This window comes from Salmo salar, chromosome ssa08, assembly GCF_905237065.1.
Source record: "Salmo salar chromosome ssa08, Ssal_v3.1, whole genome shotgun sequence".
NCBI classification, from domain to species: Eukaryota; Metazoa; Chordata; class Actinopteri; order Salmoniformes; family Salmonidae; genus Salmo; species Salmo salar.
The window spans coordinates 17,070,635-17,084,948 of record NC_059449.1 but is presented as its reverse complement, the minus strand read 5'-3'; the positions used below and the strand labels follow the sequence as shown (position 1 = coordinate 17,084,948).

Genomic DNA, 14,314 nt, shown 5'->3' with positions numbered 1-14,314 from the left:
TTGGTGTCCTCTGGCAAATGCCAAACGTCCTGCACGGTGTTGGGCTGTAAGCACAATCCCCACCTGTGGACGTCGGGCCCTCATACCACCCTCATGGAGTCTGTTTCTGACCGTTTGAGCAGACACATGCACATTTGTGGCCTGCTGGAGGTCATTTTGCAGGACTCTGGCAGTGCTTCTCCTGCTCCTCCTTGCACAAAGGCGGAGGTAGCGGTCCTGCTGCTGGGTTGTTGCCCTCCTACGGCCTCCTCCATGTCTCCTGATATACTGGCCTGTCTCCTGGTAGCGCCTCCATGCTCTGGACACTACGCTGACAGAATCAGCAAACCTTCTTGCCACAGCTCGCATTGATGTGCCATCCTGGATGAGCTGCACTACCTGAGCCACTTGTGTGGGTTGTAGACTCCGTCTCATGCTACCACTAGAGTGAAAGCACCGCCAGCATTCAAAAGTGACCAAAACATCAGCCAGGAAGCAGAGGAACTGAGAAGTGGTCTGTGGTCCCCACCTGCTGAACCACTCCTTTATTGGGGGTGTCTTGCTAATTGCCTATAATTTCCACCTGTTGTCTATTCCATTTGCACAACAGCATGTGAAATTTATTGTCAATCAGTGTTGCTTCCTAAGTGGACAGTTTGTTTTCACAGAAGTGTGATTGACTTGGAGTTACATTGTGTTGTTTAAGTGTTCCCTTTATTTTTTTGAGCAGTGTATAAAACAATGAGAGAGTGTGTCATTTCCCAAAATTTGAAACCCTTTTTCAAGGCTACAAAGACCTCTCTGATGAGAATAGGCTACCCGTCCTGTTGGGGGAGGACGCAGAGAGCTGTGGGTTGGCAGCACACTACATTGCTGCCTGCCATAAGATGAGGGACAGTGTCTGACAGACCAACCAACCTGCACATGTCCTCTACTGTATGCTTATTGTTATTGTTCAATGTATGGTTATTTTGACCCCTGATTTTTGTTGTTACTGTTGTCCCGTTAACAATATTGATTATTATTATTTTTATTATGTTAATATTGTAAATCTCCAAAGTAAGCTTTGGCAATATGTACATTGTTACGTCATGCCAATAAAGCAAATTGAATTGAGAGAGAGACCGAGATGTGTAGAGAGAGAGAGAGAGAGATGTGTAGAGAGAGATGTGTAGAGCGAGAGAGAGATGTGTAGAGAGCGAGAGAGAGATGTGTAGAGAGCGAGAGAGAGATGTGTAGAGAGAGAGAGAGAGATGTGTAGAGAGAGAGAGAGAGATGTGTGAGAGAGAGAGAGAGAGAGATGTGTAGAGAGAGAGAGAGAGATGTGTAGAGAGAGAGAGAGAGAGATGTGTAGAGAGAGAGAGAGATGTGTAAAGAGAGAGAGATGTGTAGAGAGAGAGAGAGAGAAGTGTAGAGAGAGGGAGGATAAGTAAGAGAGATTGAGGAAGGAAATGGAAAGGAAAACAGGGAGCGAGAGAGGGGGGGAGAAAGAGGGAACGATAGCGAGAGAGTTCAAATCAGAGAGCAAGAGGGAGGGAAACTCACAACAACGAGACTGCAGCAGCACACACTTTCTAAGGAAGCATTTAAGCGAGGCTCCAAACAGAAGGACAGTCCAAAGCCTCCCTGTAAACCCTTTAATCCTGTCGTGATGCCCGAGAAACCAGTAACCGTGCTGTAATCACTCTGCTCAAAGCCGACGGTAAGTCTGTGACTAAGGCACACACAACATCCATGCATGGTTAAATCCCAAATGAATACACCGCCAAGTTAAAGGACAAAAAAAGAGAGAGGGATACAAAGAGGAAGGGAAGGTTATGAAGGAGAAGTGTTTGCCTTTCACGCTATCCAGGTGGATGTAGGCTCTGGTGGGGGAAGATAAGATGACAGGAAATGGAGCGAGGAGGTAGGAGTACAGTGGAAGTGGCGTCAGGTAGACAGGGCCGCTCAGTAGGGCCTTCATCTAGAGTAACAAGGCCATATTCCTGTGTATCCGTCTGTAGCACTGGGCTTTATCCTCCCTGCTCTGCATATTGACTGAGACATCTAAGAGCTACTGTGAGGCAGATTCTCACAACAGACGTCGTTGTGCCAAAATATGTATTCCGTTTTGGGATGAGGCTTTATCCACTTGATAGGATCATCAACATCAATCTGAGTTGTTGAGATGTGTCTACTTTGCTGTTCTCTGCTTGCTGTATAGCACAACTCCAATTTCTGCCCACAACATTCAGGCGATGAAGGAAAATGACATGTAACAATTTAGAACTTATTTGATGACAAACAAAATGTGACTTTGAAGAGTCATCGTAGACAGGTTGTTTTTCTATTGGCTGCAAAGGCTGGACGATGCCTGTGCAGACTGGGCTCTGTCTTTGCAGAAACACCAGCGTAGATGGGTAGGTCGACTTTATCACGGCAGTTCGTCTCGCCTCTGACCTTGAGCCACACGTCACATACACCCCAGACTGACTAGGCTGTCCATGGTATTTCTTCTAAATGGATTACTCTACCCCCTGTCAGTCTGCCTGCCTGTCTGTCACTATCTGTTTGTTACCATCTCTATCAGTCTGTCTCACTGGTCTGGTCTCTCTTTTACAGGAGGTCAGATACACAGTCAACACAGAGCATTTGGTAAGTATCTGGTTCACAGGCTAAGTTCATTCAGGTTGCCCATTCATTTCAATATGAATACATGTCTTACTTACTGCAGAGTAAGTATGGTCTCACCTTTTCAAAGTGCTCATTAACAGCTACAAAAAGGGGATGAGGGCCGCTAGACTAGAGGTCGACCGATTCATCGGAATGGCCGATTAATTAGGGCCGTTTTCAAGTTTTCATAACAATCGGTAATCTGCATTTTTGGACACCGATCATGGCCGATTACATTGCACTCCACGAGGAGACTGCATGGCAGTGCTTGTTATGTGAGTGCAGCAAGGAGCCAAGGTAAGGTGCTAGCTAGCATTAAACGTATCTTATAAAAAACAATCAATCTTAACATAATCACTAGTTAACTACACATGGTTGATGATATTACTAGTTTATCTAGCTTGTCCTGCGTTGCATATAATCGATGCAGTGCCTGTTCATTTATCATTGAATCACAGCCTACTTCGCCAAACGGATCATTTAACAACCGCATTCGCGAAAAAAGCACTGCCGTTGCAACAATGTGTACCTAACCATAAACATCAACGCCTTTCTTAAAATCAATACACAAGTATATATTTTTAAACCTGCCTATTTAGTTAATATTGCCGGCTAACATGAATTTCTATTAATAACTAGGGAAATTGTGTCACTTCTCTTGTGTTCTGTGCAACAGAGTCAGGGTATATGCAGCAGTTTGGGCCGCCTGGCTCGTTGTGAAATATGTGAAGACTCTCTTCCTAACAAAGACAGCCAACTTCGCCAAACGGGGGATGATTTAACAAAAGCGCATTTGCGAAAAAAGCACAATCGTTGCACGACTGTACCTAAGCATAAACATCAATGGCTTTCTTAAAATCAATACACATATTCTTTAAACCTGCATATTTAGTTAAAATAAATTCATGTTAGCAGGCAATATTAACTAGGGAAATTGTGTCACTTCTCTTGCGTTCATTGCACGCAGAGTCAGGGTATATGCAACAGTTCTGGCTGCCTGGCTCGTTGCGAACTAATTTGCCAGAAGTTTACATAATTATGACATAACATTGAAGGTTGTGCAATGTAACAGCAATATTTAGACTTATGGATGCCACCCGTTAGATAAAATACGGAACGGTTTCGTATTTCACTGAAAGAATAAACGTTTTGTTTTCGAAATGACAGTTTCTGGATTTGACCATACTAATGACCTAAGGCTCATATTTGTGTGTGTTATATTATAATTAAGTCTATGATTTGATAGAGCAGTCTGACTGAGCGGTGACAGGCAGCAGCAGGCTCGTAAGCATTCATTCAAACAGCACTTTACTGCGTTTGCCAGCAGCTCTTTGCAATGCTTCAAGCATTGCACTGTTTATGACTTCAAGCCTATCAACTCCCGAGGTTAGGCTGGCAATACTAAAGTACCTATTAGAACATCCAATAGTCAAAGGTATATGAAACACAAAATGGTATAGAGAGAAAGAGTCCTATAATAACTACAACCTAAAACTTCTTACCTGGGAATATTGAAGACTAATGTTAAAAGGAACAACCAGCTTTCATATGTTCTCATGTTCTGAGCAAGGAACTTAAACGTTAGCTTTTTTACATGGCACATATTGCACTTTTACTTACTTTGTTTTTGCATTATTTAAACCAAATCGAACATGTTTCATTATTTATTTGAGACTAAATTGATTTTATTGATGTATTATATTAAGTTAAAATAAAAGTGTTCATTGTTCATTCAGTATTGTTGTAATTGTCATTATTAGAAATATATATATATATTTAATTGTCGATTAATCGTCCAATTTTTGTTTTATTATTCTTATATATATATATATATAATAAAAAGAAATTGGACGATTAATCGGTCTAGGCTTTTTTTTTGGTCCTCCAATAATCGGTATCGGCGTTGAAAAATCCTAACCGGTCGACCTCTACGCTAGACCCCACAAATAATTAACTCATTCTCTCTTTTTGGAAGTACATACCGGCCGTAACGGAAGTAAATGAAGAAGAAACTCCATATTTGGTGATCAACGAACATATTTTGACATAACGCTTGCAGAGCTGGTTAATGGGAGTTTGAATCTGAGCTTTCTGGGTGTTAGAGAGATCTCTAATGCACAGATACTGGTTCATGTGACGCTGTGCGCTGACCTAAGGAGTTATGACATCCCAGATATCCCCTCTTAAAGCCCTCTGATCACTGTGTGGATCTGAGAGGATCCGATCAGAACTATACCCCCTGAACTGGGGCTTCCAACTGGGGCTTCCCAGGCAAGAAGGCCAACCTTTGAAGGAGCCCAACTGTCATCTTGGGGCCAACTGCCAAGAAGAGATGCAAGGTGATGCAACAGAATGCCACATGAATCATATCTAAACCTGCAGTACATGTAGCCTAATACATTGTTCATAATAAGGAGTTCAGGTGTACTATTCTGATTTGATGTATTATACCGAGGTGAATTAACCTAAATATGGATTATACCGAGGTGAATTAAACTAAAGATGGATTATACCGAGGGGAATAAAACTAAAAATGGATTATACCGAGGGGAATAAAACTAAAAATGGATTATAGCGAGGGGAATAAAACTAAAAATGGATTATACCGAGGGGAATAAAACTAAAGATCGATTATACCGAGGGGAATAAAACTCAAGATGGATTATACTGAGAGGAATTAAAGTAAAGACAGATTATACCGAGGGGAATTAAAGTAAAGACAGATTATACCGAGGGGAATTAAAGTAAAGACAGATTATACCGAGGGGAATTAAAGTAAAGATGGATTATACCAAGGGGAATTAAAGTAAAGACAGATTATACCGAGGGGAATAAAACTAAAGACAGATTATACCGAGGGGAATAAAAATAAAGATGGATTATACCGAGGGGAATAAAACTAAAGATGGATTATACCAAGAGGAATAAAACAAAAAATGGATTATACCGAGAGGAATAAAACTAAAGATGGATTATACCGAGAGGAATAAAACTAAAGATGGATTATACCGAGGGGAATTAAACTAAAGATGGATTATACCGAGGGGAATTAAACTAAAGAAGGATTATACCGAGGGGAATTAAAGTAAAGACAGATTATACAGAGGGGAATTAAAGTAAAGATGGATTATACCAAGAGGAATAAAACTAAAGATGGATTATACCGAGAGGAATTAAAGTAAAGATGGATTATACCAAGGGGAATTAAAGTAAAGATGGATTATACCGAGGGGAATTAAAGTAAAGATGGATTATACCGAGGGGAATTAAAGTAAAGACAGATTATACAGAGGGGAATTAAACTAAATATGGATTATACCGAGGGGAATTAAAGTGAAAATGCTGTTTATGTACATGAGGTTTGAGAAGCAATTGGGATCTATAAGAAATACATATGAATACCAAAAACCCATAACAGTAAGAATGGTCATTTATAGCAATGTGACTATCAGTAAATCATTCCAAACAGGGAAAAACAGAACCAAATCATACTTTTATGCTTCATTTGGAAAAATGGTGATGCACTTCAATTATAGTTCAAAAATATGCTGAGAAGACAGCAAATAGCTTTGCCCCAGAAACAGCTGAAGCATGCAGCATAGACGAGGTGAACTGATTTCAGTGGGGAAAACACAAGCTGGACTCCTGTCTGATTGAACAATCCATAACTTCTGTATGACTTAGAGTGGAGGTCTGTGGAGGAACGGAATATGAGCCTAATTGAATCCTAAACAGTCTGGCTTGTTGAACTTGCAGGTGGAATAAATTAAATTGCTCATTGTGCAAGTTAACCGTCCTAGCTGCAGACATAGAGTGTGTGTGTGTGTGTGTGTGTGTGTGTGTGTATGTATGTGTGTGCGTAGGGTGCACATGCATACATGTGTGTTTGAGTGTGTGCAGATGCATGCACTTGTGAATCAGGGCTCCTTTGTAAAAGACAAATTGGTCTCAATGGGACTTCCCCGCATGAATAAAGGTTCAATGTGTGTGCATTTGCATTCATGCATGCATGTCTGTGTATCCCTAAACGCGCGTGTGTTTTCTCTCACCATGGCGGCGCTCTTCATGGCATGGCTGATGACCACGATGACACGTCCCCTGAAGCTCTGGAGGGTGCCGGTGGCGGGACACTGCACCAGCTCCCCGTCCGGAGAGAACGCCGTGCTGTAGGGGATGCTGATGCTGCCCGAGATGTGGCCTCGGCCAAAGCTGAACACCCTGGGTTAAGGGACAACGCTTTAAAATGTACACCAGTCTATGTAAAGTCTCAATGTCCTCAATAAGTTAGGGTGACCAATAAGTAATTAGAAGAGGGGCATACATGCTTATGTCAAACACTGCATTATTACCATAGCCGCGGGAAGTGGTTTGGGGGTGGGGGTGCTGCGATTTTCTTCTTCCATGGGTGGGGGGGGGGGGGGGGGGTTTGTTTGCCCGTGCTGCAGACGGCTATATCGGTCACTAATACAGGATTATTAAAGGCCCAGTGCACTACTTTTGTGATTTTTTTATATAATAATAATTAATATAATAAATATATTTGATTTTTATTCTGATTTTTCAGGGGGTGCTGCAGCACCCTCGGCACCCCTACCTCCCGCGGCTATGATTATAACCACATCATAATTCATTCATTAAGTCTATTAGCATTCAGTAGTGATACCGTGAGCTCCATAAAGGTGTTTATATCCCTGCATACCACAACGGGTATGAATGTCTGATGTGGTATCTTACACTACAGTATAGTGCTGTTCAGCTAAACTGTTACCTAATTTCACAAGTTTACTTTTAACTTCTTGAAGGTTCTGCAAGTGTTTTATATGTACCTGTGACTGTAATTTTTTTAATAAATAATGTTGATTCAACGTACAATTTCATGGCAACCAGCAGCAATAGGATTGTGAGTTTAAACAAAAACAAATTGTTGAGCAAACTCAACAAAAACTTTGTGTGTGAAAAGTTTGTTGAAAAAAACTCAATCGTATTGCAGCTGGTTGCCTTACAATTGTATGTCAAATCATATATATATATATATATATATATAGACAGAAACTGTTTCCAATCCCTCATCCTGATAAAAGACAGTTTAACACTGCTGCAGTAATAGAACATGACTGAGTGGAGGGAAATGTCCCACAGACTGCAGTTTCACTGTTATGGGCCTAAAACCATGCAATTGGATATGATTTGGGGCTCTGACACAGTGAAGAATCTCAGGCTCCGAATGGGGTCGGTTCAAATTTACAGGGCCATGTCCAGGCCATGTCTGTCTATTATAAAATACAGGGATCTATAGTGGACTAGGCCTGTCGAGGGCTAGCTAATACACCAAGGCCATGGTAACTTGCTTGCTCCAATCAGATTCATTGCAGACATCACTTAAAATGTCTGTGCGCAATTGGGTGTAAAATATGCTTGATGTCCACAATATGGAAAATGACTGAAAGTGATGCTAAAGAAATCTTTAACTCAATCATTTCTCCACCTCTGTTTAGTCATGCATAATGAATACTACAAGACAACACAAGATCACTGATTAAAAAATACCTTCTGGGTAAATGCAATCATGGACACAGTGCATCACAGTACACAGTGCATCCCCCACATGACCACCCCCCACCCAGAGTGTAATAATTTAATGTGTGCATGTCATTGTCTGCGGTGAACTTGAGACAGGGGGTCTGTCTTGATCTGTCAGCCTAACAGAGGCTACCAGAAGTTTCTATTATGAGACAGCAGCTGCTCTGGCTGCCAAAGACAGTCTCCAGAAATAGGAGGGAGGAGAAAGGAGGAGCAGAGTAAATACCACGAGCCAGGCAAATTAAAGTAATAACTCAATCTCGGGGAGGGGTGAATGGGGAGGCTGGGAACTGGAAGGCTGCTTAAATTGACATAATGAGGGGAAAGAAAGAAAAAAGACAATACGTCTGTTAAGCTCTGCTGAGTGCCAGGCAGCTCGCGCTGAGGGAACAGTGTTAGCTATCTGCTGAGTGCCAGGCAGCTCTCGCTGAGGGAACAGTGTTAGCTATCTGCTGAGTGCCAGGCAGCTCTCGCTGAGGGAACAGTGTTAGCTATCTGCTGAGTGCCAGGCAGCTCGCGCTGAGGGAACTTTGTTAGCTATCTGCTGAGTGCCAGGCAGCTCTCGCTGAGGGAACAGTGTTAGCTATCTGCTGAGTGCCAGGCAGCTCTCGCTGAGGGAACAGTGTTAGCTATCTGCTGAGAGCCAGGCAGCTCACGCTGAGGGAACAGTGTTAGCTATCTGCCGAGTGCCAGGCAGCTCGCGCTGAGGGAACAGTGTTAGCTATCTGCTGAGTGCCAGGCAGCTCGTGCTGAGGGAACAGTGTTAGCTATCTGCTGAGTGCCAGGCAGCTCGCGCTGAGGGAACAGTGAAAGCTAGGCACAAGCGAGCCAGAGAGAAGAACAAAAAACATACTTGTATAATTTAATAATCATTCTCTGGCTTGCTCCGTTTCCAAGTGTAGTTATCGACATTATTGCTACATAATTTTAAGACGAACGGTGCTCAACTGCTTTCCTGAAGCACTTTAGGCCACGTACTAAATTATTCCTGGGAAGAGAGAGGCCATTATACACACACTGACATATTTCACTTTAGTCGATTTAACTTGAGTTACTGAATCTTTGCTCTAGAACCCCTAAATGTAAGGTAGTCTACACAGCTGTTGTTTAAAACAGCTGTGCACTAACTACTTAAAAAGGTAGCTACAGTCTGAAATCTGGGACTCTGTTCAATTATCATTTACATTCTTGAATATATCCAGGCATGGAAACCGACCACTAGTAAAACACTGGATTGGTGTAATCAGTTCAATAACTTTGTGACCAACTGGAGACCCAACACTGTATTTTATCTCACAGTCATCACAATGCAGGGTAGCCAGCTCTAAGTGGCCCAAATCCCTCTTTGTTATTCTGGGTCAGGAGCCCTGGGGACCGCTGTCTATCAGGACTCTATAGAATGGAGAGGACGGTTGCCAGGTATTCTACCCCTAATCCCCCCCTGATTAATGGAGCTTTAACTCCCGCCTAAAACAATTATCATTCCACTGACCTCCTACGATGACTCTTCAGAGTGTGGCTCACTTTTAAGATGAAAGAGTATTGGTTACTTAGCGCTGGAAAGTCTACTCCTGATAAACTGAACAGCCGTCAGGGAAATAGAACTAGAAGAAAACAAACAGTCCATCTGTGCAGACAAACTGTGTTTTTGTTTTGTGATGTTGCACTTTTATGAATAGCCAAGATGGATTACTGGGTTATTGATTCTGGCAACCCGTTTTTAATCTAAGGGACTTATCAGGTGTATCCACTGGGGAGTGTGTGTGTGCGCTGAGTGTGTGTTAGGCTGTGTCATGCACACACACACAATAATGAATCAATAATTCAGCCGCACCCGTTGAGGGAACAAATCACATCCCACTTAAGGAGTTTGCCTTTTCTTTCCTCCAAGAAAGGTAAAAAAACATTAATAAAAAATGTGTCTGGGTAACTATGTAATTAGAACCAGAGGTTAAGTTGGACTTCTAATCAGATCTAACCCCCTGCACATTCACTCTCCTTATTTTCTTAGCATACTCTTATCCAGGGTAACTTTGTCCATTGGCTGTCAAATGTGCCAGACGTGTTCACACCCAGTGATAGGGCTGGAGGTTTTTCTAGAAGAATTACTCCAAGGACTTCAACAATGATACCTCGTACAAGGTCAATTCACAACCCAGGCAGTCTCACTTTAGTAATAGATTCCCATGACTGAACGGCAGATGACAGCAGCTTCTCCAATCAGCAGAGCAAATTAGTCCATCTCATACTTCTGATATATGAATTTCACAGGTATTCTCCACCCTGTAACAAAAAGTCAAAATGATTTTCAGTTAACCCATAAACCTCCCATCCAGTGGAGGTTTTTTAACTTTAGCCCACACAAGTCATTTTTGCTAGTAGGTTGCTAACAGGCTAGCAGGTGGCTAGCAGGTGGCTAACAGGTGGCTAACAGGCTAGCAGGTGGCTAACAGGTGGCTAACAGGCTAACAGGTGGCTAACAGGCTAACAGGTGGCTAACAGGTGGCTAACAGGTGGCTAACAGGCTAGCAGGTGGCTAGCAGGCAGCTAGCAGGCGGCTAGCAGGCGGCTAGCAGGCGGCTAGCAGGCGGCTAACAGGCGGCTAGCAGGCGGCTAACATGCTAGCAGGCGGCTAACATGCTAGCAGGCGGCTAACATGCTAGCAGGCGGCTAACATGCTATGGGGTAGCTAACAGGCTATGGGGTAGCTAACAGGCTATGGGGTAGCTAACCAGCAGGCAGAATGGATTCTCCTCAGGTCCAGACCGTGGGGCCCCTCAGGGGTGTGTACTTAGTCCCCTCCTGTATTCTCTGTTCACCCACGACTGCGTGGCCAAACATGACTCCAACACCATCACTAAGTTTGCTGATGACCCAACAGTGGTAGGCCTGATCACCAACAATGATGTGATGGCCTATAGGGAGGAGGTCTAAGAACTGACAGTGTGGTGCCAGGACAACAACCTCTCCCTCAATGTGGGCAAGACAAAGGAGCTGATCTTGGACTACAGGAAAAGGCGGGCCGAACAGGCCCCCATTAACATCGATGGGGCTGTAGTGGAGCAGGTCAAACATACCAAGACAGTCGTGAAGAGGGCACGACAAAACCTTTTCCCCCTCAGGAGACTGAAAAGATTTGGCATGGGCACCCAGATTCTCAAAAGGTTCTACAGCTGCACCATCGAGAGCATCCTGACCGGTTGCATCACCGCCTGGTATGGCAACTGCTTGGCATCTGACCGTAAGGCGCTACAGAGGGTAGTGCGAACGGCCCAGTACATCATTGGGGCCAAGCTTCCTGCCATCCAGGACCTATATAATAGGTGGTGTAAGAGGAAAGCCCATACAATTGTCAGAGACTCCAGTCACCCAAGTTAGACTTTGAGCAGTACCGGAGCGTCAAGTCTAGGACCAAAAGGTTCCTCAACAGCTTCTACCCCCAAGCCATAAGACTGCTGAACAATTCATAAAAATCGCCACCGGACAATTTACATTGACACCCCCCCCGTACACTGCTGCTACTCACTGTTCGTTTGCTACCTATGCATAGTCACTTCACCCCCACCTACATGTACAGATTGCCTCAACTTGCCTGTACCCCTGCACACTGACTCGGTACCGTTGCCCCCAGTATATTGCCTCATTATTCTTATTGTGTTACTTTTTATTTTAGCCTACTTGGTAAATTTTTCTTCTTCTTGAACTGCTCTGTTGGTTAAGGGCTTGTAAGTAAGCATTTCACGGTAAAGTCTACACTTGCTGTATTCGGCGCATGTGGCAAATAAAGTTTGATTTAATGTAGTAGCTAACGCTCCAGACCTCCATACACTCCTCAGCCAGATAGAGGAGAGCACAGAAGGCAAGCCAGTTCTTGTACACAGGACCAGCCATATACACAGCCAATGTATACTCTGCACAAAGCCATAGCTGAACTGAACCAACAGAAAATATTTCCAAGACTGTGTGAATGGAGTAGATCAGTCTTGATGGAGCTAAAAGCTACATGCAAGCCTAAAACAAACAAACAAACAAACAAACAAAACACACACACACACACACACACACACACACACACACACACACACACACACACACACACACACACACACACACACACAGTACTGGTGGTGGTACTGCACAACACCAATACAGCCTGAAGGTGAAAAGCATATTTAAGTAGTGATCCCTTCTCTGGAGACATAGCCGAGGCCAATAACACGTGCATTTATTCAGAAGAGGTACAGTAAGACCCGTCTTTCACGACAACATGCTATAAATTCCCCTTCAAAGTAAAACAGAACACTTGGGCTCTTGTCTCTCTATGTGGTGCTGTGCTAACACAAAACAGCCTGGGGGGTAGAAGAAGCATCTAGGTCGCTTTTATTGTAAAAGCACTTTGTGACTTCTTAATGTGCTGATGTAGTAGAAAAGGCTTCATTAATTTAACCGATCGATTGATTAATTCCCCCCTCTCTCTCTCTCTCTCACACACACACACACTGAAGGATACTCCTCGATGCTGCGGATGTCGACGGCAAGGATCTTAGGCTTGCTGGCCTTGCTCCTCTTGGTTTGACCCCCCACCGACAGCTCACACAGGTCAATGAGGTCCTCGGCTGAGATACGGGGGGACACCTCGGCTTTCAGGTCACTCAGCGCCAAGGGCTCCCGCGACTGGAGAGAAGGAGATAAGAGAGAGTTATTATGACCACTCAGGTAGAATAGGTTCTCTCAGTACACAGTTTGTTATTTAGTTGGCCAGCAAACATCGAACTCTCAAAGGAAGACTTGAATATCTTGGTGACAATTACAGCATTCAGTGGTACTGTACAATAGCTTTGTCAGTCTTTTATACATATGTAAATACTGTATGTAGTTCTCAAGGAAGGACCCGAAGCGATATCAGTGCCATTGCCGGCAAAGAAGAAAATACTTTGTACTGAGGACAGAGGATTTTGGAAAGGCACTCTCCCTTTCCAGTCGACACTACAGGATAATGCTGCCCTGGAGGTGACAGCGCAGACAGGCTCTGATGAGCAGTGTTAATGGGAAGAGCCAGAGAGTCCACTGGCACTGTGGCTATTTGTCATCAAAGACTTGAGAGTATAAGCACGTTTTAGGAGTCTGTGTGGCAGGGACAATGGTGGCACTGAGGTGCCAGTATCTCCTGTGAACAGAGTGTGCAGCCTGAGGAGGAATCATACTTAGGTTTCCCCTTATAAGCAGTCTTGACATCTCTAGAGGTGTGCCACTGCAGTTCTGCCTTCCAGATGACTCTTGTATAATGTCACCTTAACCTTAAAGCTTCCACGAAACATCTCCTTGCAAATATATACAATTACAGAATCTACGGCAATACATGGCAAGGGGCAGGTGATATGCGTCAATGCATCATCTGAAGTAGAACTTTTCGATGGATGGCGACGCCTTTGGCAGTTGAATGTAGTCAAAAAAAGATATCCTCCTCGGGATTCAGCGCAAATCAAGTTGCGAAGACCTCTCACGTTCACTGATGGAGAGAGAAGAGAGAGAGAAGAGAGAGAGAAGAGAGAGAGAAGAGAGGAGAGAAGAGAGGAGAGAGAGAGAGGAGAGAGGAGAGAGGAGAGAGGGAGCGAGCGAGCGAGAAGGATGGGATAGTGGGATGATTGCTATTGGTACATGAATCAACGAGCCCAATGATCTGCTGGCACAGATCACACATTTCACTGGCTGTCATGAGTCAATAGGAAGCATGGAGCATGAACGAGAGAGCAGGGGTGAGAGGAAGAGATTAAAAGAGTGAGAGAGAATTCAATTAAAAATACTTTAGGCTATTTATCCCACAAGAGGCAATTGTACAAACAAGGAGAGGATGAAGACGGAGAAGGGTGCTTTACTCATACAAACGAGAGGCAGTTCACTATCATTAGGTTCAGCGGGTGTATTTTATTCACTTGAGTTTGAGTTTATTTTATTTTTACAGGGACCAGTGCACATTAAATCAACGTTTCAGTAAAAATGCCGGTTTTAGCCAGCAGGCTAATATTCAACCGCAGTCCCTTAACTGTCCAGTCATTGAATCGGAAGGAGGCACTCAATGCTTTAAGACCTCTGAGCATCTTTG

The 14,314-nt window shown here is 43.6% G+C and overlaps 1 protein-coding gene across 2 annotated transcripts in view; it reads right to left on the bottom strand.

Annotated features, from left to right (window-relative positions):
- The window catches only part of LOC106610360 (TBC domain-containing protein kinase-like protein), a 68,118-nt gene that overhangs the window by 6,579 nt on the left and 47,225 nt on the right, over positions 1-14,314 (bottom strand). For both annotated transcript variants that reach the window (XM_014209681.2, XM_045722872.1), the window contains exons 24-25: positions 12,722-12,885; positions 6,681-6,840 (exon numbers count right to left, since the gene is read on the bottom strand). In XM_014209681.2, coding sequence (XP_014065156.2) covers positions 6,681-6,840; positions 12,722-12,885 — 324 coding nt within the window. The remainder of the gene's footprint in view (positions 1-6,680; positions 6,841-12,721; positions 12,886-14,314) is intronic.